The sequence below is a fragment of the Brachycentrus maculatus genome, unplaced genomic scaffold (genome assembly GCF_059751285.1).
Source record: "Brachycentrus maculatus isolate JH-2025_06_01 unplaced genomic scaffold, ASM5975128v1 h1tg000148l, whole genome shotgun sequence".
In the NCBI taxonomy this organism is placed as follows: domain Eukaryota; kingdom Metazoa; phylum Arthropoda; class Insecta; order Trichoptera; family Brachycentridae; genus Brachycentrus; species Brachycentrus maculatus.
The window spans coordinates 780,138-801,847 of record NW_028280901.1 but is presented as its reverse complement, the minus strand read 5'-3'; the positions used below and the strand labels follow the sequence as shown (position 1 = coordinate 801,847).

The window sequence follows — 21,710 nt, the reverse complement described above, 5'->3', positions numbered from 1 at the left end:
CCCTTTGCCCGGGCTACGGAGTAAGTGGTCCCAGAGCACCCGACTGTAGACGCCCGCCTCGAGGCGTTCCTTTCTTTGCATTCACCCTCTTCAGACCTGTTCGGATTGATGTTGCCAAGTCATTCTATCGCCATGTTTATACATAAACACACAAATTACTCATACAAATATACATTTATTTTATATTCTTTATATAAATATGTATATGTTTTCCTGATTCAAATGATTGTTTATATATTTTTAAGTCTTAGTCTTCTTAACTCTTCCAAAGTTTACAATGAATTCAACTCATTAGATTACCGCCCGCTACGAAGTGAGGGCTGGATAATGAGCGGAGTTCCTTATAAGTATGCGGCATGCTTTCACGAATGACATTTACTAACTGTATACTTAAAATGAATATAAACAATCATCTGTATGTGTATTAAAGCAGTCTATGGCAAATCCTGAGTTTTGTCATGCCTTTGTAAGCTTCATCTTTCTTACTGTCTAATGCTCTATAATTTGGTGTTTACCTATCGATGTTGTCTTAAATGTTTAAGTATATATAAGTTAATCGACGATTCGCACTCTACCAAATTCTGTTCAAATTGGCACTGACAGTGTTGACAGAATTTTCTTGAATATTTAGCAAAATACATATGGTAAAGTTTAAGGAAAAGCTTTCAGTCTAAATATTGCTAAATATGTATCAATAATCGGTGCCTGCTTAGTTACGTTTTTAAAACATATTTCTGGTATTTCATTATCCCGTAATCTGTTTCAAAAGCGACTTTTATGTTATGCAAATTTTTAAAAATCTACTTGATTTTCCGTGACCTGTCCCTTATTTCCCGATCTCAGTGTAAGTAGACGTATACGAGCATGCGTGTTATTATACATCTTGCAGGTATCGCACGCTGTCATCCGAGGTCTCCAGACGATCCGTAGTGTATGTTTGCATCTCAACTAACCGTTCTGTTCCGTTACTCGGGTTCGATGTCTAGAGTGCTTGAGGAAAGAGAATGTGGTCTAAGGACAGGGTGCACGGTGCAGGGTTTTGGGAGGGGGGCACATTAGCGCGGAGGGGAAGCATCGCAGCGAGAGCAGACAGATGAAATGTTTGGTTGTTTTTCCAGTCCCCCGATACGCAAGCGTGGCAGAACGATTACCTGCAGGGCACCGGCTGCGAGATGTACACAGAGACCCTTTCTCCTTCATTCACCGGCATGACGTTTCCTCAGGCCAGCGAGTAAGGCAGCCTCACCCCTCACCACACCCCTCCTAGTACCACGGTACTCCGTGTGACACCTCATCTCCAAATAATTCTTTCTAAATCTCAAATTTGTAACTAATCTAATATCCGCGCTCCGAATAACATTGATGCGGTGTTACATGCGTACTTGCCTGCTGGTTTACTTAGGTCATTAGGACTCTTAGGGTTCTAGACCGGAATGATTGATTCCTTTACATTTTGGTGATTAACTGCACTGACCTACGTCGGAATGATAACTGGTTGTAATTTTATTTGGCTGCATCCGGATTCTTTTAACAAGTTGTGTGTGAATGTATTACAAATAGGTACTTTTATTTTCTTGATACCTTCACTGATTCTTTTGCCTTAGTACAATGTCAATGTTTTCTTTTTGCATCACTTGCATTGGTGTTGTTTATGTACCAGCCGTACACTCTGCTTTAAATGTTCATATTGTACACTTCTATATTATACATAATCTATTATGATTTTAGTTTTATTTACGTATATTATATAAAATTATTTTAAACCTACTTACATATCTAAATACATATATATGTTTTATTTGATTATTTTCACCACATTTTATCGGCTACACATGACCATACACCCAAATAAATTAATTTATGTTAGAAAATTTTTTTGCTATGTTGTAGGGTAATAAATTATTTTTTTTCTATTTCTTAACTTGTCCCCTGATTTGCCATCTCACGATGCTGAGAATGCAAACAAATAACTAGATAATCAATGTATCCATGAACTTACTTCTCCAAAGAAAGTGAGGCATACATAAAAGTATTTTACTTAGTGATTTAACAATTTGGTAATTTAAAATAGATTATTTAAGGTTTAATTCAATTTATAGAAAACCCGTTGTTTGCTCACAGCAGTTTGTACTTAGTAAATTTCCATCAAATACCAATCCAAATAGTTTCCAAATAGTAATACCAGGTGTACAAGTATGGAATGCGTATTGTTTTACAAGAAAAACCTTTACATTTGGAAGAATGAGAAAAAGTGGTGTATTTAAAATATGCTCCATTACTAGTTATATATTTTTCCCATCTTTCGTGTAATATGTGGATACCACGCCAGATAAAATCTTATTTTTTTTCCGCGAACTTTTCATCGATCCATTTTTTCACATCATGGAATGAACCAAAGTTCTGCTTTATAATTTTGTGGGCAATCGATGAAAACATGTAATAGTTGGAAGGTGCTAAAGCACTTTCGATGCAAAAACGATTTTCTTTTGTATTGTTTAAGCAAAGTTTCAAATGTGGTTTTGCACCATCTGCCTCTCATTCAGCTTTTGGGCACATCCATCTGCCAACCTTCTGAATCTTTCCCATCTCTCGTAGGCAATTGGAAACAGCTTGTTGACCAACGTTCAATTGCTTTACGAGTTGTTTTTGTGTTTGAGAATCATCTTCCTCCAGGAATACTTGCAATTTCACATCTTCGTACTTTTTTGACGAGTTTCCATGTTCCTTGTCTGCAACATCGAAATCACATTTTTGAAACACCGAATCCATTGTTCGCACGTATCTTGCAATAAAGCATGTTCACCATAAGTTTCTTGAACTAATCGGTAAAATTCAGCAGCAGTTTTCTTCAAATAAAAACAAAAATAATGTTTTTTTTGTATATAAAAAGCATTGATAACATTGTGTAAAAATAATGTTATCCGTGAATGCTCTTTATTTGGCATAAATTTTGACATATTGAACACAGCAAATCAATACTATGGAAACACTTGTGCGTGTTGACTCATGTTGATGGAAGTGTGCACACCAATGCAGTATATTTGCCCACACTGCATTGGCATGTCATCTGTTGGCTGAAATTAGCATTTCATAATTGTATACCTGATATTTATAAAGTAGTAAGAACTATACAAACGTACATCATAGGATAAACCTAGTATTTTTCTTATTTAAGTACAAAGCATTTTTAATACACTTTTATAATATAAACCAATGAGTGTTAAATCACATAATATCTTTAAAAATTTACAGTAGGTCCATAAACTTTGTGTAATTAAATTTTATAAGCTTGGCTTTGTCATAATCAAAATACGTATGAAACTTATTTTTAAAACTAATTTTTAATGTTTTTATTTATGGAATGACTTATGGCATATCAAATTCATAGGTTTTGACATTCTATAACAAACCTGATAATTAACAATAAAAAATGTTTTTTTTTTTACAATAGCTAATGCCTATCTCAAATCATTGCATGAAGATTATAAAGATATTGCTTCAATAAATACATGTATTTCTTTTTAATAATAAAAAATTATATCTTAATAATATAGTGTTCATACTGTCAAATAATGTTTTTCCTTTTTTATACTTAAAAACATAATCTTCTTTGGATATTTACAGCATTATTGATGGCCGCATTCTACAATTATGTTAAATGTTTAACTGGAAAGTGCTGTGATATCTCATTTATCTGAAATCATAGTTTTCTAAAGAAAATTACTGCCTTTTGTATGGTGACGATGCTGTGCTTCTTGCCATTAGTAGAGAAGACCTGCAGTCACTGGTGAATGTTGACATATCCAAAGTCATAGTTTTTAAAAAAGATTAATATCTGGGAGTAAAATAGTAGTAAATGGGGAAATTTTGGAACAAGTAGATGATTTTTTTTATTGGGAAGTATGAGTTCCAAACAAAAAGTTTAGTAGTGTGGTTGTCAATCATGGGTAGAATGCTGAATGTTACATTTTCATAAAGTGATAATTTAAACCAGCCAATGATGGGTTGTAAGCTCCATAAATACCCAGACTTTCATATTTTTCCTAATTTATTTTAAGTTTTCAAAATATGTTATTAATTGTTTGTGATAAGTCTGCTTTTCTCCTGATGGCTTCACGATATATCAACTTGCATTATCTGGTATAATGTTATGGTAATATATCAATATTCTTTTTTACCATTCTTTCAAAGAATGATACAATATATATATATATATATATATATATATATATATATATATATATATATATATATATATATATATATAAATAACATTTGAAGCATTCATTTGGCAAGAGGCGAGTATTTCATTAGGTTAAAAATGAATCGGTGAACAGTTTTGTGGAATATGACCATATGTCTGGTTTAATCCTTTAATATTGAAATGTAATACCAATTTTATGTTCTTTATCTAATCATGTTTATTTTTGACAGACTTTGTTTCACCAAATTAAAACTTCTTCTACTGGCGATAGAAATCAAAGGTGGCGAAGAAGGCAATGATAGTAAAATTTCAATTAATCCCAGAGGAGCAAAAATATTAGCAAATACACAAGGTTTTTTTATAGCGCAATCTGCAGATGAAGTAAAGAGGTAAGTTGTTCTTCTTGATTTACTGGTATTCTCTTTTTCTCATTCTAAATTCCTCTGTATAGAAATACCTTTTGAAAAATAATAATTATAAATGATATAATTATAAACCAATGCTAGTCAACCGGAGGAGCGTGCAAAAATTTAGGGAAGCAACATTTTTACTACGACAGATTCAATGCTTCTTCGCTTTCTTTTGTTTTTCCACCCTTCAAGGGTGTTCTAGCCAGAGTCCAGTTATTCAGATTTAAATCAATCTTTTTGTTTCTGCTAAAATAGCCTTCATATAGTATACCCGGCATCACCAGTGATTTGGATACTTGTATTATTTATGTAAACTGTCTATAGTGAGTTGATTTTGAATTCTGGACAAAATAAGCTGAACAAATTTCTCAAAGCCCCCTTTATTTGAATGAATTTTGAATTATATGTAATAAAATATAGGGTGTTTGCTTTTAGTATGACATCCGTAGCTACATCACAAATGCTTTATTTTTCAGAGCCTGGTTTTACTGCAAAGCTTGTCACGACGACATAAAAGATGAAACATTAATAAAGAAATGCAAATGCAAAAACTGTGAGTCTGACATTTTTTTGTATTCTTCTCTATTGTTAAACATATGTAATAATGGTCACATTTATTATGATTTAAATAGGTACTCTCCGAGGGAAATATATAATAACTCCATTATGTACTGTATATCCTACTTATTTTTAATATAATATTAGAACTGAAAGGTTTGTGTAAATATGTTAGTCCGCAGAATAAATATTGACATAATTGTTGTGTGTTGGGGCATATTTTAGTGGCGGCCCAGCAAAGGAAAATCGGGGGTGATCTAGGTAACTGAACACAATGAAAATAATCAAATGCCTTTATCCTTATCGGAAATAGATATCTGTAGCCCTGTACTGTGCAATATTTTATTCATTACTGACCTTTTCATCACTCGCCTGAGCCTCTGTGCCCGTCTTTTTTTCTTCTTTCTCTTTTTCTCTTCATTATTCTCGAATGCAGACTTACCGTAATGCAGGTTGTATTGGAGTAAAGTCTACTCGAGTTTTGGTCATGCCATTGGAGTGAGAGTGACAGAGTGAGTGATTTAAGGTCACCAGTATTTCCATCACTCGGCTGGGAAACATTGTCCGTCCATCGCATGACCAAAATAGATACTTAATGCTGTAATGAGATTGTATTATAATTCAGATTGTCAGGGAATGACTTAAGACAATTTGGTTTCACACGAGGCCCTTATTGCACATTTTTTTTCAAGACTGCATGATTATTTGTTTCCTTGATAGAATGTGTTTGTTTTTAATTTCATCTTACTAAATTAAAGATACTGTACATTCACATTTTTTATTGAACTTGAGAATTGTAGGTATACATAAAATTGAAATCCACCAAGAGAGCGGTTTTACTTACTAGCTGCAGAGTTTTGAGTGCTGTATTTTGTTATAACTTTGTATTATACCATTTCTATATGTTTACGAGACTATTCCAATACTTGACTTGTGTTCTTAGCTGTAAAGTCTAGAAATATACCATATTTGCAGGACTTTCTCTAAGAATCTCTTGTGCCAAAGGAATCCCTCCTTTTCCACAGTTCCCATGAGCCAATACACACACCCTCACCCCACACACTTGCGCTGATTACCCCGGGTATCAGGTTCCCACCAACCAGCCAAGCCATCACTTGTCGCTTCTTAACTCGGAAAGACCCACACAACAGTCGGTACCTGAAGTAAACTACTGAAGGATGCATGATCCGCTCCATCACCGCTAACATACATGTCTTCTTCACTTCCGGATTAGTGTTAAGTGATAGGGGCTACGTCGGACGTATCGGATACTTTTATCCCTGCTTTGTTTTTTCTTGGTATTCTGGCTTTTTGCAGATGTGGGAATGATCATGATGCAGACCGGAATGGTGAAACAGGGTCTGAACACCTACCGAGGTTGTATGGAGGGTACGATAAACCCATATCAACTGTGTTTTACAATACTAACTATTCTCAACTCCTTCTGCTCGTACTCATCTAACATTCATCCAGCCACTTTCCTCACACTAACAACGCGTTCATTCTTAACATACATATTGGTGTAATGTCATTTATCTGCTTTCTTACTTTGTAAAATTGGAAAACAGTGTTGGTCCAGAGTTTCATAGATTTGTATTTTATTGCTAGAATATTGATTGCCCTGTATGTTGTAAGCGATTGGTGTGCTACGCAGTTCATTTTCAAGCTAGTAATTTCAATTCATAAAGCTTTGACATTATATTGTAGCTTACAAATATATTTCATTCAATTTCCATGCTGCAAAGATGGGCTTTTCTCGTTTTTAGTAGGCACTTAAAATATACCAAGAATTCAGAAAAAAATACGAAAATTTAATTTAAAAATGAATAGTTTTGTTTGAAAATGAAAATTTTTGAGCACAAATCTACACTATAGTATCATATTATTTTATGATATTTTCATTATTTCAAAAAATATATATTGATTTGCGATTGATAGAGATTAAAATTTTCAATGAATTTTTCATCTAAAGAGTATTTTTAACATTTAAAACTGCATTAAAATTGTGTTTTTTTTTTAAATGAAAGGCAATTTAGGTTGAGGACAATATTTACTCATTCATAATTTGGTAGCTTGAATCATCTCTTTCACCAGCAGAGTTAGGCAACAGGTGGCCGTGCCCAGGGTGATCGGTGCAGGTTGTACACTCATACTAGTCCCCTCCCGCCTTGTCGGTAGTCCCTATGTCCCGGTATGTCCTGGTATGTCCCGCTAGATGTGCTAACCCATGTGCGGGGGAGAGGGCAGGGCTCCGCCCCCGCGACGCTGGTGTGGTGCTCCATGTAACAATAACAGCTAACGTCTCTGTTTGTTGGTTCAGTGGCAACATTCAGGAAGGGTGTGCGAGCGGTGCAGATGGTTGGAAGGGCAAGTACGTATCCACCCCATAGACTAACTTGTACCATTTTTAACTCATTCCCAGTTTATGTGGGGACTAAACTCCGTGTACCGTTACAATCTCCGGAACTCGATTATCTGGGATACTCATATATTGAACACAAGTGTGTATCGTTGTAAATTTAGATATCTCGATGTTTAGTTTAATATAACCCTTATAGAGTTCCGATATATATGTTGTATATTGTTATTGTTTTGATGGGAATTTGAATATAAATTTGGCATTAATTAGCCGTGGTACCTGTTGATATTTGGGATGTTGAGGTGTGTAACTTACGCACTTGTCTATGTGTATATACGATGGGAGTTTAGTGACTCATCTCCAGCATCTAGACTGTGTTCTCGTTGTTGTATTGTTTTATATTATTTGTGACAAATAATAAATCTGTAACATCAGAGTATAAAGGATACCGCCTTACTTAGTAAACATCTATATGTGATTGCTGTTGTGGAATGTGTCGCCTGAATACAGGTGTCTGTTCAATGTTGTCTGTAGGTGTTGCGTGATATGTGTGAGTGAAGTTTAAGTCTACACTTGTGTTCGTTGTCTTTTCAAAATTTATTTTTTGTTCACTTATTTTCGCGTTCTATTAGTTTTCTGAAATTCAAATGTACATTAAATGATGTTGTTTAAATTCATGTCACTTTGTTGTGTGTAAATGTAATAACAAATCTGTTGTGTGTCTTTCTTTCTGTCTCCTTAATTCCAACACATTCGTGTCATGACTCACGACACAATGTAAAGGCGATGAGGAGTACATCCTTGCAAGTAAGAATAAGTCTCATGTGACCTTGAAGAGTAGTACATGTAATTACCAGCTATCCACGTGCTCGGTGCCACCCTCGCCTTCTCGGCGCTGGCTCATCCGACTCTGGCTTCCCCAGTCATCACGCCGCCTTCTTAAACAATAGAACGCTTCTTCTTTCATTAACACTCCAGTGGATTTGATTTTTTGTTTCATCATAAAGTCATAGGCAAATCTTGTGTAAGCTCTTAAAAGAGCAGTAGGAATTGTAAAAGACCGCAATGAAAGTTCTAATTTTTATACTGGACCTCAAACTCTTAGTCCTTAATTGTTTTCTTAATAGTTTACTTTTTGATGTAAATATGCATATACATAAACTTTTCAAAATTTTACTGTTCTTAGAATAATAAATTCTTGTACACATATATTTTAACATGCATAATGTAATATAACATAATACAAAAGAAAATATTAATTGTTTACACAACTTTCATTGCCGTTTTTGCATGAAATAACAATTTCCAACACTTCACATTGCTTTATAGTGATCGAAGCAAAATTTGAAATGTTCTCAGTATCGGAGTTATCTAACACTCTTGTTGTGGACGCATGCTTTATTTTAAGAGTAATTTTCTCCCTTCACTTAGAGTAGAGTTGTAGCAACCTAGATTTGGAATGTGTAAACCGCATGAGTGTTTAGTGTTCCCAAGAAGGTAGGTTTCCACCGTCTTTTATTTACATTTTGTCAATTCACTAACCAGAACCTTGTCGGCCTAACCGAAATTTTACTTGAAAGTAATTAATATGTTAAATATCTAAATTCTTGAATCTAACAGTTACATGTTTATTGCTTTTGAACTAATGAAAGAATGCCATATCAGTTGGTTGGTGCTTTTACCCTTTTGTGATGGTATTTTGGAATGTGTTGGGGTGTTTGCAGATGACCACCACCCTCCTCCCACCTTCACCCCACCAGAGTTGCCCAAGAAGGTTCACGTAAGAGGTACATAACATTCGCTACAATAAAATGGCTACATTTCTTATTTATATATGACTAGGTTTACGCCGCAGTATAGTTTTGCTTTGCTGAATCAGCACATAGATGATATTTGGCAATTCGCGTGTAGAATTACGTGACAAATTTACGTTTTCACTATAGAATTTCCAGCAAATGTTACAATATTTAGATTGCAAATAATTTGGCACAAATTCATTTACGTTTATTTGGTTTACTTTATATATTATTTATAAATATAATTTAGCTTGTTTTCTTCAGTTATATATACTAAACATTTTAACTACTCGTATTACAGATACACTGATTAATATGAATAACGAATTTCCAATAATGAAAACAGAAATATCATCATTTTCTCTTTACCAGACATTTTGACAACTGATTTTTCTTGCATGGTGTTTAATTGCATGAACTTTAATGACAAAGCCTTTAATGATAATTCATATGTAGAGCCGTTTTCTAGTTATTAAAAACTAAATAATATCTGGTATTTCAGAAATAAATAATAAATAAAACTTTATTCTTTTAAACTATGCATGTAGGTATCTTATTTATACTTTTGGGGTAAAATATACAATTTATACTACTGCAATATCTACCAGAGAGGTTTTATTTTTGTATAATTAATTCATGGCTTTGTTACTTTTTTTAGTATTTTTATTTATTATATCATTTAAATAAGTTAATTATTTTTTTCATTTCTTTGAAAAGAATAGTTCCAGGATAATTAGGCTTAAAATATTTAATTTGTAGTTGAGTATCGTAACAATATAATTGACAATAAAAATACTTACAAATCCACTACGCTCATAAACAAATCTACGAAAATCTACTCAAAAAATATCAATGTTTATTTGCTCAAAGTCTTAAATCTTTTAAAGTTTTTCACTGATTGCTTTGAAATTATGACACAATGCCGAATTCGAATATGCGCATTTTTTATCTATATAAATAAAAATGTTAATTTTTGTTAGTTCAATATCTTCAATCTTCTTAAGTTATACCGATTACCTTGAAATTGGAATACAATATTGCATTTAAGTTTACACATGTTTTTATATACGAGTACCTGTGACATGTAAAGACAAAGAGGTGTGACATTTTTAAAAAAAAAAACAGCTTTTCACAATTGCCAAACCATCTGAACGTAATAGCAACACACGTAATACCAAATATTGCTCATAGCAGACAGCATGCTTCTTGACAGCTGCTGTCACTAGGCATTTTCTATATTTTTGGTCGCATTCTTGTTTCATATGGTAGATTTTGAATAATATTCTCATTGCTTTACAAGTATTGTTAAATAAAACATATTTGAAATGTGTACCTTCTGTTTTCTTTCAATTCTATTCAACTAGACAGCTATAGCAAAGCGTAGCCGGGTAGGTTCATCTAGTATAACGTAAATCAAAATTCATATTTAACTTGTGAAATTTTGCCGGCATTTTTCGATGAGACTAAGAACACCAATACATAGATATATGTACACTATATTGTTATTTTAGATTTAGCAGTATATTACAGAAGATTTTATTATAAATATGAATGTGTACCCAACTCTTCATTAAAAATAAAAATATGACTAAATTTGCTGAACATTACGCCTCCGATAATTTTCTACGAAAATGAATATAATAATTTCTCAAATACGATTGGTACATTAAATTTTACTAAAAAAAATTCTTCTAAATGTACTTGGGGGGTTTGGGTTATATTACCATTGAATAAATATACCATTGAATATTCACCATTGCTTTTATCTGCTTTTTTCTTATCCAAGCTTTTAAATTGTTTGAAAATAATACCTTAAACGAGTGATATATTTGAATTTCGCTTTAACAGTTTGGGCTTTTTTTTACAATATTCATTTTAAAATCCTACCTGATGTTCCTTTAATAAATTAGTCTAATTTAAGCTATTTTGTATACCCATTTTTAGAATTTATGGCACCGATATGTATTTTTTTTATTTTACTACTCTGTCAAGTTTAAATATGACAAATATTTTAATGGCAACAATTAACAGGCAACAATTTTTTTACATTTTGGCAGCAATCTTTCAAATATTCAAGAATATTTGCGTATTCTTGGTATTCATCTGCTTTCTCCCCATAGAATTCTTTTTGCAGCATCTCAAAAGAAAAAAAGTCAATGTAATAAATGTTACGCTGGGAGGAAATCTAGACTTAATTAAAACAGTAAACATTGTTTGGTGTATGCATGCTTCATAGGTGTTTATACAACCATCGGTCAAACTTTCAATTATGTACATTGGAATGGAATTTATTCTCAAATCATGTCCCCTTTGGACTCTACATAATTTACAGCGCAATAGTGGCAGACCACATCCAGAAATGTATGCAAACTTGTACATTTTAAGTTATACTATGTACAGACACAATTATTGTTTGTCATTTAAATTAATGATATATGTGATTATCGTTGAAATTAAAATAAACAGAAAATTATACATATATGGATATAAAAAAAAAGTATGTTTTTATACATTTGAATTTATGATTTTTGTTTGTAATACAATTTAGAATGTGCATCTGCAGTTCTGCAGTTTTCCCTATTCTATCTTTTATCTTATTTTACTAAATATTTCACACTTAAAAATGACAAAAAAAAAACAATAATTAAAAAAATTAATTAAAATCTGATTGATTAAAGCATTACGTTTTGAAAAACGTTCGTAAATTTGCAAGTATACATTATTCATTTCAATGTCACATAACTAGTAACTACAAGTTGGCCATTTTGGTTTTTGATTGCCTGCGTAAAATGTATCATCGATGTTTGTTTGTTAAATGTTAGAAATTCTCAACCAATTGAAGCTTCAAGAAAATCAATGTATAATTACTGATATGACGGAGATTAAAAAAAGTTTTATCACTTATATGATGCAGAAATTCCGCCTTAACAAAGCATATAGTAAAAATAATAAACTTGTATTCTGAAGATGTTTTTTCATTGAATCTTATGTTTGAGATGAATTACTCAGTCACTGTATGCTTAGCATACGATTTTCACGATGATATGATCATTTGAAGTTGATATCTCCGTTTTTTGACAATTTTATAATTAGTGAATGTTTGTGATGCGATCTTTCTCTATGTCGGTGTTTTGTTTGAATGCTGTGTAGTTCACTGTGGTAATTTAATTGTTTGATCGAAAAACTTTTCAGGCGAGCTGACACGAGACCGGGGGGAAGAGATAAGTTGTAAGTATTTATGTTAATTTATTTAGAAAATCTGATTGAAGAAATCATGGTTACGATTAATATTCCTCTTTACTGTTTGAGTGCCTCGTCACCTAGATCAATGATAGCAAATATTTTACAAATCAGGAAATTTAAGATTTTTTCAGAGCTGGAAAATTAAACCAATTGTTTAGATAGATTTTGTAGATGTTTTAGGCGCACCGAAAAGAATTCTTATGAAATGAAAAGTATGTTATATTTTATTTATTATTTATACTGAATGAAGAAAACTGGTTGAAAGGAATTTTGTAAAATAATATATTTATTACAAAATAAGTTTTTTTTAATACTCAAAATGGTCAACAATTAGATGTCCTATTGTACTATTCATGAATACTACCTATTATGTTTTTATTCATACAAATAATGTTTGCCTTTTTTCTAGGCCAATGCTAAAACTTGAAATAATTATTTGAAATGTGTAATGGTTTTTGCTTTCAAATATTTCTTTTAACCATATTTTTTTATGAGTTTTAAATGAAAACGTTTCTTTTTGTTAAAATAGGTACTAATTCTTTCACTGGAATAAACCGCAATTATATTTCTACAACCGACAAGTTTAAAAAAAAATTATTATGATAAAATACTATTAATTTAATATTAGAAACCCCTTTCCCAAATAAATCAGTGCGCTATTTTTTTTTACAATATTAAGATCTGGAGATCGTAATATTATAAAAAAAATAGTCCAGACTATAATTACTAATAGCCAAGCATATTTATACGTTTGAACATGCAAATAATCTTTTTTTGCATTGATATGTAAACAATAAACATAAATATAAACTAAACAACTGTAGTTAAATGTGTTAATATAAAGTTAATTACAATTTACAAATTTAGTTTTTAAATAAATAATTTAACAATTAAATATTTAAACTGGTATGCTCATTTATGTGTTTTTTAGTTGGTTTTGTGCAGAAAAAATATTTTATTCAAGTTTGGTTGTAACTTTTACAATCATTCAAGAATTGCAATTGAAGAAGTAATAATCTATATATTTTTTTAAATATATTCTTTAGACATAATTTGTTTTGCACAAACACTAACTTAGATTTTGTATGTTGATAAACTTTTAAAATGTAATTTCCAACCGTCATTTAGCCCTACGACACAATGCTGAGCTCAATCATGCCAACACGACAAAGTTACTAGCGGCTATCCGACAACCATAATAGCATGAAATATGGGTTAATATTTGATCGGAAATTTCCACAGCAAGCGCAAGATTGTGGCCTAAGATAACGTTATGGAACTTAACTTGTATTAAATAAAAATATTTTGTTTTGTTTCAGTGATAAACCGAAATCATAGAAATGCCGCAATAACACCGGCGGCTAATCAATTAATGAATTCAACTACGAAACAAGTCAACAAAGTTAAACCTAATGTTAATAGAACTCCAGCCGATGCACTCACTTCACCAGGGTATAATAATAGGTACTCCTATCCCCTACTAACTATATTCCATTGTGCTATTGTTTAACACATTTTTACTAAAAACGAAAATATCGCTTTATGTATTAACTAACAGAAGCTTATTAATACGCAAATGTTTTGGTTTTTCTTATTTTCTCTTTCAACCTTTAAAGCTTTTAAATCATTTATTTTTCACAAAGTTTTTATTCAATTTCTTTCTAAACCTGCATAAGATTAATCTCATTTTTCATATGCGGGAAAACATTTAATCTGCTCAAAATTTCTCATTTGACCCTACCGACAGTTTGAAATATTTCTTTCCTAAGCACTTCCAAAGAAAGTACTTAAATAAGTATAAAAGGAAACCGACATTACTGTTCTATCTCACTCTCCAATCACTACTTAAAATTGTACATTTTACTAAGTATTTTTGATAAAATGTATATTTAGTACTCTTTTAAGGGTACCCATATTTGTTAAAAAAAGTACTTATTTAAAATTACCTAAAAATCATATTCAATTTAGGTTTAAAAATCATAATTTATTTGTTTACGCGTGAAGCTTCGGGTTTGATTCCCAATTTGGTCGACATAAATATTTAAAAAATAATATACTTTTATAAAATATAACAATCCTGACACCTGAATAGCAAGATAGATCACTCTGCCTTAATTTATTTTACAATTAAGGCAGCTCTGCTGAATAATTTTAACAACACTCTTTGAATATTTTTATTGCAAAGAAAAAGAAGCGGTATATTGATGTAGTGTTAGTATTAGAAGGTGACATCATTTGGTGAAATGACAGGTGGTCAGCAGTACTATATTGTGTTCACAGAACTGCAGTTGCAGACCAGGACAGCACGTACCAGGGATACCATCTCTCCTACGAAGTGAAAAAACTCATGTATGACTACACCAAATCCCTATTTACTGTAGTCTTCCCTCTCTGTATCGAGTAGATGCTATTGTAGCCATCCAACTACACACTACATACTATACTATAGGCATGAGCAATAAACGACTGATAAACCATTATCGTTGTTATAAATACATCAGCATAATACTAGAACTCAAAGTCTAGCGATACATTTCCATTAACTCTCTGCAACAATCAATACTGATCTCTTTACATTAAATATTACATACTGCTACAGTTTTATAAAATCACTTTGTGTATGAACCTTGTATATCACAAACTGTGGACGCTTTTTACAATATATTTTTGCTAAATTTAATCAATTGCATATTTTATATTTTTATTGCTTATCTTTATGTGTCGTACATACAATAACAAAAATATTTACATATCTTGTATTCTACAATATATTTTCTATGGCAGTCAATTTTTAATCGCTTTATAAATATAAATTAATAAATTTTTGCTACTTCCAATTCTCAAAACATGTTATTTACATTTGTTTTCGCCATTGTATTCAAACAATTGTATTATTCAAATATAATTATATTACTTAAAATCCATTGTGATACGTGTTTCGATGCATTCCGCATCATTTTCATACAATAATTATTTTATTTTACCATTCATGTTATATTGTAGTAATGCGTGTCAGTATTTGACCGCTTCTCTTCTGCATGATACATATAAAATACTTGTATATATTAATTGTGTAAGTAGGGTTGTATAGTATGAAGACCCAACACCGAATCAATCGCACCCAAAACATACTAAAAATGTTTGGGAACATACAAGTTTCTAAATTCATACAAACATGTTACGTTATTCTTTACTGTTTTGTAAGCAAATGCCTGGGCATTTGTGCCAGCTCCGCCTATGTAGGTCCGTCTCTTTATAGGCCCATTTTTTGTAGAACATCTTATCAGTTTGAGAAAAAAATTTGTCATAATTAGGTAGATCCTTGATTACGAAACAAACTTTGCCGGTTCGATTCCCGCCAATTGTACAATGAATTCAAGAAATATTTAAAAAATTATTTTTGTGTTGCATTTTTCATATCTACCTTCACTATCTTTTCTATCCTACCTCCAGACAAGCCTCTAAAATAAAGGCTTTGTAGGTTATTCCCTTTTTGAAAAATAAAACGATCTTTGAGCGTATAAGTATCTATGACTGTCTTACAATGTTTCAAAACGATTATTTTAAAATTGACATACTTTCCTGTCGGGAAACGGTCGATAAAAAATGACTTTTTTTATAAATGTTGAAAAAAGATGATTATGATATAAATTATATTTGTATGATCATTGCAAACTATTTAATGTATAAGTACATTTACAAATATAGCATGCCTTACACTATGGTATTCGATTACACCAATGTTAAATTTATACCAATACTATAGTGCTATTTTTAAAATACAATATGATCAAAATAAATCTACCACATAAAAATAAAACAGCATCTATATAGCTTTTTCTACTTTTATTTTAATCAACCAGTAACCGGGCTTTGCCATTACTGACATTATCAGATTAGTAATGTTGTCCAGTCTGGTGGTGTTGGTAATGGATGAAACCCGGTTGCTGGTCAAATAACATAAAAGCGGAAATAATCGTTTTTTAGTCGTATTTTTATTCTTATACAAAAAGTAGTTTCACCAAGAAATTTCAGTAATTTTTTTTTGTTACTTGTGGTTAATGCATTACTAACCTTTGTTATCAGTTCTAATATTTGTAAATTTAAATTTAAAGATATATTTTATGTAGCAGGTGAATGTTTTTTATAATTACTTTTTTTAATTATTTCATTCTCTATTCAATAATTAATCTCATTGAGATCCATAGATAGTATTACAAATTTGAAATCTTCTTTTATCTTCCACAAGAAGTTATTTTATTATTATTTAATATTGCATACCTATGCTGCCGTATTTATCCGAATGGCAATATCTCGTTTTTTTAATTTAAGAAAAAATTTTAAAATTGAGAAAATGGATTCACTGCAAACTAGAAATGTCCTTATCTCAAGAAATATGCAAATAACAACTTTTTAGAATTAAAAAAACTAAAATACATAGAAAATTGTAAAAAAGAAAATGTACGCTTACAGATTTATGTACTGCAATTCGGCTAAATATGGAAGTATATACAAAATATGTACTTTTTGTAGTGAACAAATAATTTATTATTTAGTCTATACTATACTTTAAAAAAATATTTTTCCTGGTTGCAAATTTGTATGACAATTTTATTTTACTTGATCCTCAATGTAAGGAACCTATTCTATTTTTTGTTTCATATTAAAAATAATGTACAGGTAAAACTCACTTTAAAAAAAGGCAAAAAATTAATATAATGGATGATAAAAGGTTAGGTTCCATGTCAAAATTAAAAGAACAATCTAATAAGAAAATATATTAACAAATAAAATTTAAATATGTTTACAAAATAAATAGTCTCTTAATATAATTAGTGAATTTTTAAAAATAAATGTTTATTCATCAGTTCGTCAGCTAGAAATTAATTTCTCACACATTTTTTAACAAAACAACTAATATCATTTGCTTCGATTTTTGCTTCCTTTCTTGCAGAATCATAACGTAAGGGTAAACGGCAGCTGTGACACTTCTTTTAACATTTTTTTTTCAATTGAAATCCCGGTCTATCTCACAGAGCTCATCTGTTCAGGTGGGGACTGACCGGAGTCATTTCGTCGTAATGTAACACGTTACGATGCGAGTATAGTCAGTACAGCGAGCCAAGCTGCTTGCCGCTCGTTCCGAGTGCTCCATCCAAAGCCGGATGCTCGCCGCGAATGTTACGTTACGACGAAATGCTCCGGTCAGTCCCCACCTTTAATCTTTCTAAAGAAGAAAGGATATTAGTTAGATTGGCCGTTTTTATACTTTTTCCATGATTTTCATTCTCATGCTCCTGTTCTTCTTTGGGATTTTCCGATTGAGGGTGATCTAATTCCTCCATCAAATCTTCTTATTCTTGATAAGAGATACCCACGGCCAGCACCATCCGGCGTAGTTATGAATTGGCACAAAACGAGTTTTACCTGTATTTTGAAAATGAAATAACAAAAAAAAAATTGTCGTATAAAATTGCATTAGAAAAGATTGCATTATATTGTATTGTAAATTTAATTTTCTTATGATTTTAGGTCGTTTTATCATCTTCATGCATAGTAATTATAGTAATTATTTGGTGACCTTTCAGGCCGACAAGTAGGAGTACTGGAAACAACCAAAATAGTAATGGCGTCAGCTTGCCCGCCGGGCTGGCTGATGACCAGTCCAAAGACTTTGACTTTGAAAAGACTGAAATGAAATATGACTCAACGGGTATGTTCCACTGGAGCCCGGCAAGAAATCTCGAAGACTGCATACTGGTGAGAAGCACTAATTGATTTACAACATATTTTTTTTTTTATATATTTGAACAAAATTAATCTGGGTGGTTTTGAACAACTTCACATACATAGATAACACTGAACAAAATCTATTTATATTTCTGTTTTAAACATGATAATTGAACTTTTTGACAATCATGGGTAAAATGGTAATTTAATCTGCGGAGTGCAATGGTTAGCGCGTTTAGCCATCGTGCTGGAGAACCCGAGTTCAATTCCCAAAGGGGATCAAAATAAATAATTTTTCATATTATTTTTTGACATCTCATCAAAAATGAAGAAGAATATGGAATTCTTGGAATTTACAGGGCTGACGACCATCATAGGCTGGTTTAAGTAACATTTACCAATTCTACCCATTATTGACAAATAGTTCTAGTGAAGCTCTAGTGATCCAAGAATAATGTTTCAAAATTGGTTCATATATATAGAACTTCCAAGAATTTGAGTAGTGTGGTTGTCAATAATGGGTAGAATTGGTGAATGTTACTCCTGTAATTGGAGATCATCCAGATTTTGTGAACAAGCATTTGGACACACTCAAAATGTTGTAGATTTACAACATTTTTGGGTGAGTCCTAATTCTGGTTCACAAATCTGGTTTTCTCCACTTAGGAGCTATTAAGAAACACTGTATATTACATATTTATATATTGACAAATATATATTTATAAATCAAATAAATATTGATGCATGTGTATATGTTTATACACATATATTCGCGCAATGCCAGCAGTAAATGATATGTGATAATAAAATATAAAATTAAATAAAAAAATATACAATTTTTTTTTTATATTGAAACACGTACTAAAATAGATTAGAAGAAAAAGAGGTTTTTACCAAATACAATGAAAATTAAAAATGGATAGACATTACTACAAAATGACTGCCGAATCTATTTATTTGTTTGTTTCCAATTTCAGGATCGAAATCAAGCTGCTATGACAGTTTTGAATGGTCATGTTGTAGTTTGTTTGTTTGCGGATCCAGACTCGCCTTTGATTGGCTTAAGAAATTTAGTAATGCCGTTAAGAGCGAGCAATTTCCACTACCACGAATTGAAACATGTGGTGATTGTTGGATCTGTAGATTATATTCGAAGAGAATGGAAAATGCTTCAAAATTTGCCTAAAATATCTGTCTTAAATGTAAGTATTTTATACTTGAATAACGCGATGTTATATATTTTGATTGTTCATATAGAAAATTGAAATAATATATTTTTTTAAAGGGATCACCGTTAAGTAGAGCAGACTTACGAGCTGTCAATGTTAATCTTTGCGACATGTGCTGCATTCTATCAGCCAAGGTGAGTAGAGCATATATATTTTCCCTTAATTTCTCCAGTAACATTATGTGTCATTCCATATCTAATTGTATGTTATAGGTGCCGAGTAATGATGATCCTACTTTAGCAGATAAAGAAGCGATCTTAGCTTCCCTTAATATTAAAGCGATGACATTTGACGATACCATCGGTGTTTTAAGTCAAGGTGCGACCGAACAAGATGCCTTGACCCCTGTAGGTAGCCCCATTGTATTACAAAGAAGAGGTTCTGTTTATGGTGCAAATGTTCCTATGATCACAGGTATGCCAACATTCCAATGATATCAAATAGAGACGCGCGCAATTACGTCACTGACTATTTACACGGGTAATGTTTTTATTTCAGAGTTAGTAAATGACAGCAATGTGCAGTTCCTTGATCAAGATGATGATGATGATCCAGATACGGAATTGTACCTCACACAACCCTTCGCTTGTGGTACAGCCTTTGCTGTTAGTGTGTTAGATTCTCTCATGTCAACAGTGAGTACCATTTTCATTTCTAAAACCTATGATAGATGCTGATAAATCTATGATAAATTCAATTTATCATTCCAACTAATCGTAGAATAATTTGAAGTACAGTCGAACTCGGTTATAACGAGGATGAAGGGACTGACTAAATTTGTTATAACCGTTACTCGTTACTCCAAGAAGAGGTATATTTTTTAAGAAACATACGTTTCACATGAAGTATAATATCTGGAATGGTCACATAACAAAATATGTCGCAATTGAAACTAAATTCATATAATTCATCCATTTCACACGTCATATTTTTCTGTCAATCGAGTTTTCCTTTAAAAATTGTACAGAGTACAAAACCATTGTAGCAGTTTCATCAAAATTCGTATGATCACAGTTCCTATTTTTTTCGAGTCCCTGATGTTCTTTTTAAATGCAGATAAAAATACAATGTTGACACTAAGAATGATGAAAATTTTTATACATTTTCCGCGCTATATGTATTTCACGAATAATTTCCACCCTTACACGAATTGAAAGACAGATTTTATTAGTAGTAGATATGTTGATGATTCGAGAGTATGTTTTTAACTGATCTGTCATCTTAACATAATTTCTATCTCCATAATACATCGATTTAATGAAGAAGAAAAAAATCATAATTTTTTTTAACTCCCTACCTTTTTATAACTCTTCTTTTCAAAACCATATTATTATTCCAAAGAAAAACTTATTTTTTCGAAACGAAAACAGTGTGATAAGAAGACTACCTTTCAATAACACTTTTCTTTTGAAAACCATATAATTATTTTGAGGAAAAACTTATTTTTTCAATAAAAAAAAACAGTGTCTTAAGATGAAAAAAAAATCAATTATGTAACATTTTATCTAGATTAGAGAAAATTCAGTTGCAACTTATCAAATACTGGGCCATAAGACTGGTTTAATTTTAATTTTTGTTGTTGGGTAAACCGGGTTCGATGCGTCCAGTTCTTAAACAATTTGCATTTGATTCTAGACGTACTTCAACCAGAACGCCCTGACGCTCATCAGGTCCCTGATAACGGGGGGCGCGACTCCAGAGCTGGAGCTGATCCTGGCGGAAGGCGCGGGACTGCGCGGGGGCTACTCCACGGCTGACAGCCTGTCCAACCGGGACCGCTGCCGCGTGGGGCAGATCTCCCTGTACGACGGGCCCCTGGCGCAGTTCGGCGAGGCCGGCAAGTACGGCGACCTGTTCGTGGCCGCGCTCAAGGCGTACGGGATGCTCTGCATAGGCCTCTACAGGTTCCGGGACACCAGCTCTTCGTGCGACGCCAGCAGTAAACGATATGTGATAACAAATCCACCAGACGATTTCTCCCTACTACCAACTGATCAAGTGAGTTCTTTATTGATAATTCAACGATAGACTCGAACAAAATTGCATGTGACAGGTTACATTTAAGAACTCAGTATTTTTTTATTTATAAATTCTGTAATAAATTTGCATAATTTATACAGCGCCAGTTTCGTAAAATACTACCTCAAGCGCGCTTCACTGTGAATAAATTGGGGAAAAGAA

General features: G+C 32.1%; 1 protein-coding gene across 1 annotated transcript in view; it reads left to right on the top strand.

Moving 5' to 3' along the window:
* The window catches only part of slo (calcium-activated potassium channel slo), a 116,289-nt gene that overhangs the window by 89,125 nt on the left and 5,454 nt on the right, over positions 1-21,710 (top strand). Inside the window, exons 13-27 of the mRNA XM_088261165.1 lie at positions 1,119-1,231; positions 4,435-4,593; positions 5,091-5,167; positions 7,493-7,543; positions 8,315-8,338; positions 9,256-9,318; positions 12,520-12,555; positions 13,890-14,034; positions 14,851-14,919; positions 18,159-18,330; positions 19,278-19,502; positions 19,586-19,663; positions 19,742-19,943; positions 20,028-20,164; positions 21,165-21,527. Coding sequence (XP_088117291.1) covers positions 1,119-1,231; positions 4,435-4,593; positions 5,091-5,167; positions 7,493-7,543; positions 8,315-8,338; positions 9,256-9,318; positions 12,520-12,555; positions 13,890-14,034; positions 14,851-14,919; positions 18,159-18,330; positions 19,278-19,502; positions 19,586-19,663; positions 19,742-19,943; positions 20,028-20,164; positions 21,165-21,527 — 1,914 coding nt within the window. The remainder of the gene's footprint in view (positions 1-1,118; positions 1,232-4,434; positions 4,594-5,090; positions 5,168-7,492; positions 7,544-8,314; positions 8,339-9,255; positions 9,319-12,519; positions 12,556-13,889; positions 14,035-14,850; positions 14,920-18,158; positions 18,331-19,277; positions 19,503-19,585; positions 19,664-19,741; positions 19,944-20,027; positions 20,165-21,164; positions 21,528-21,710) is intronic.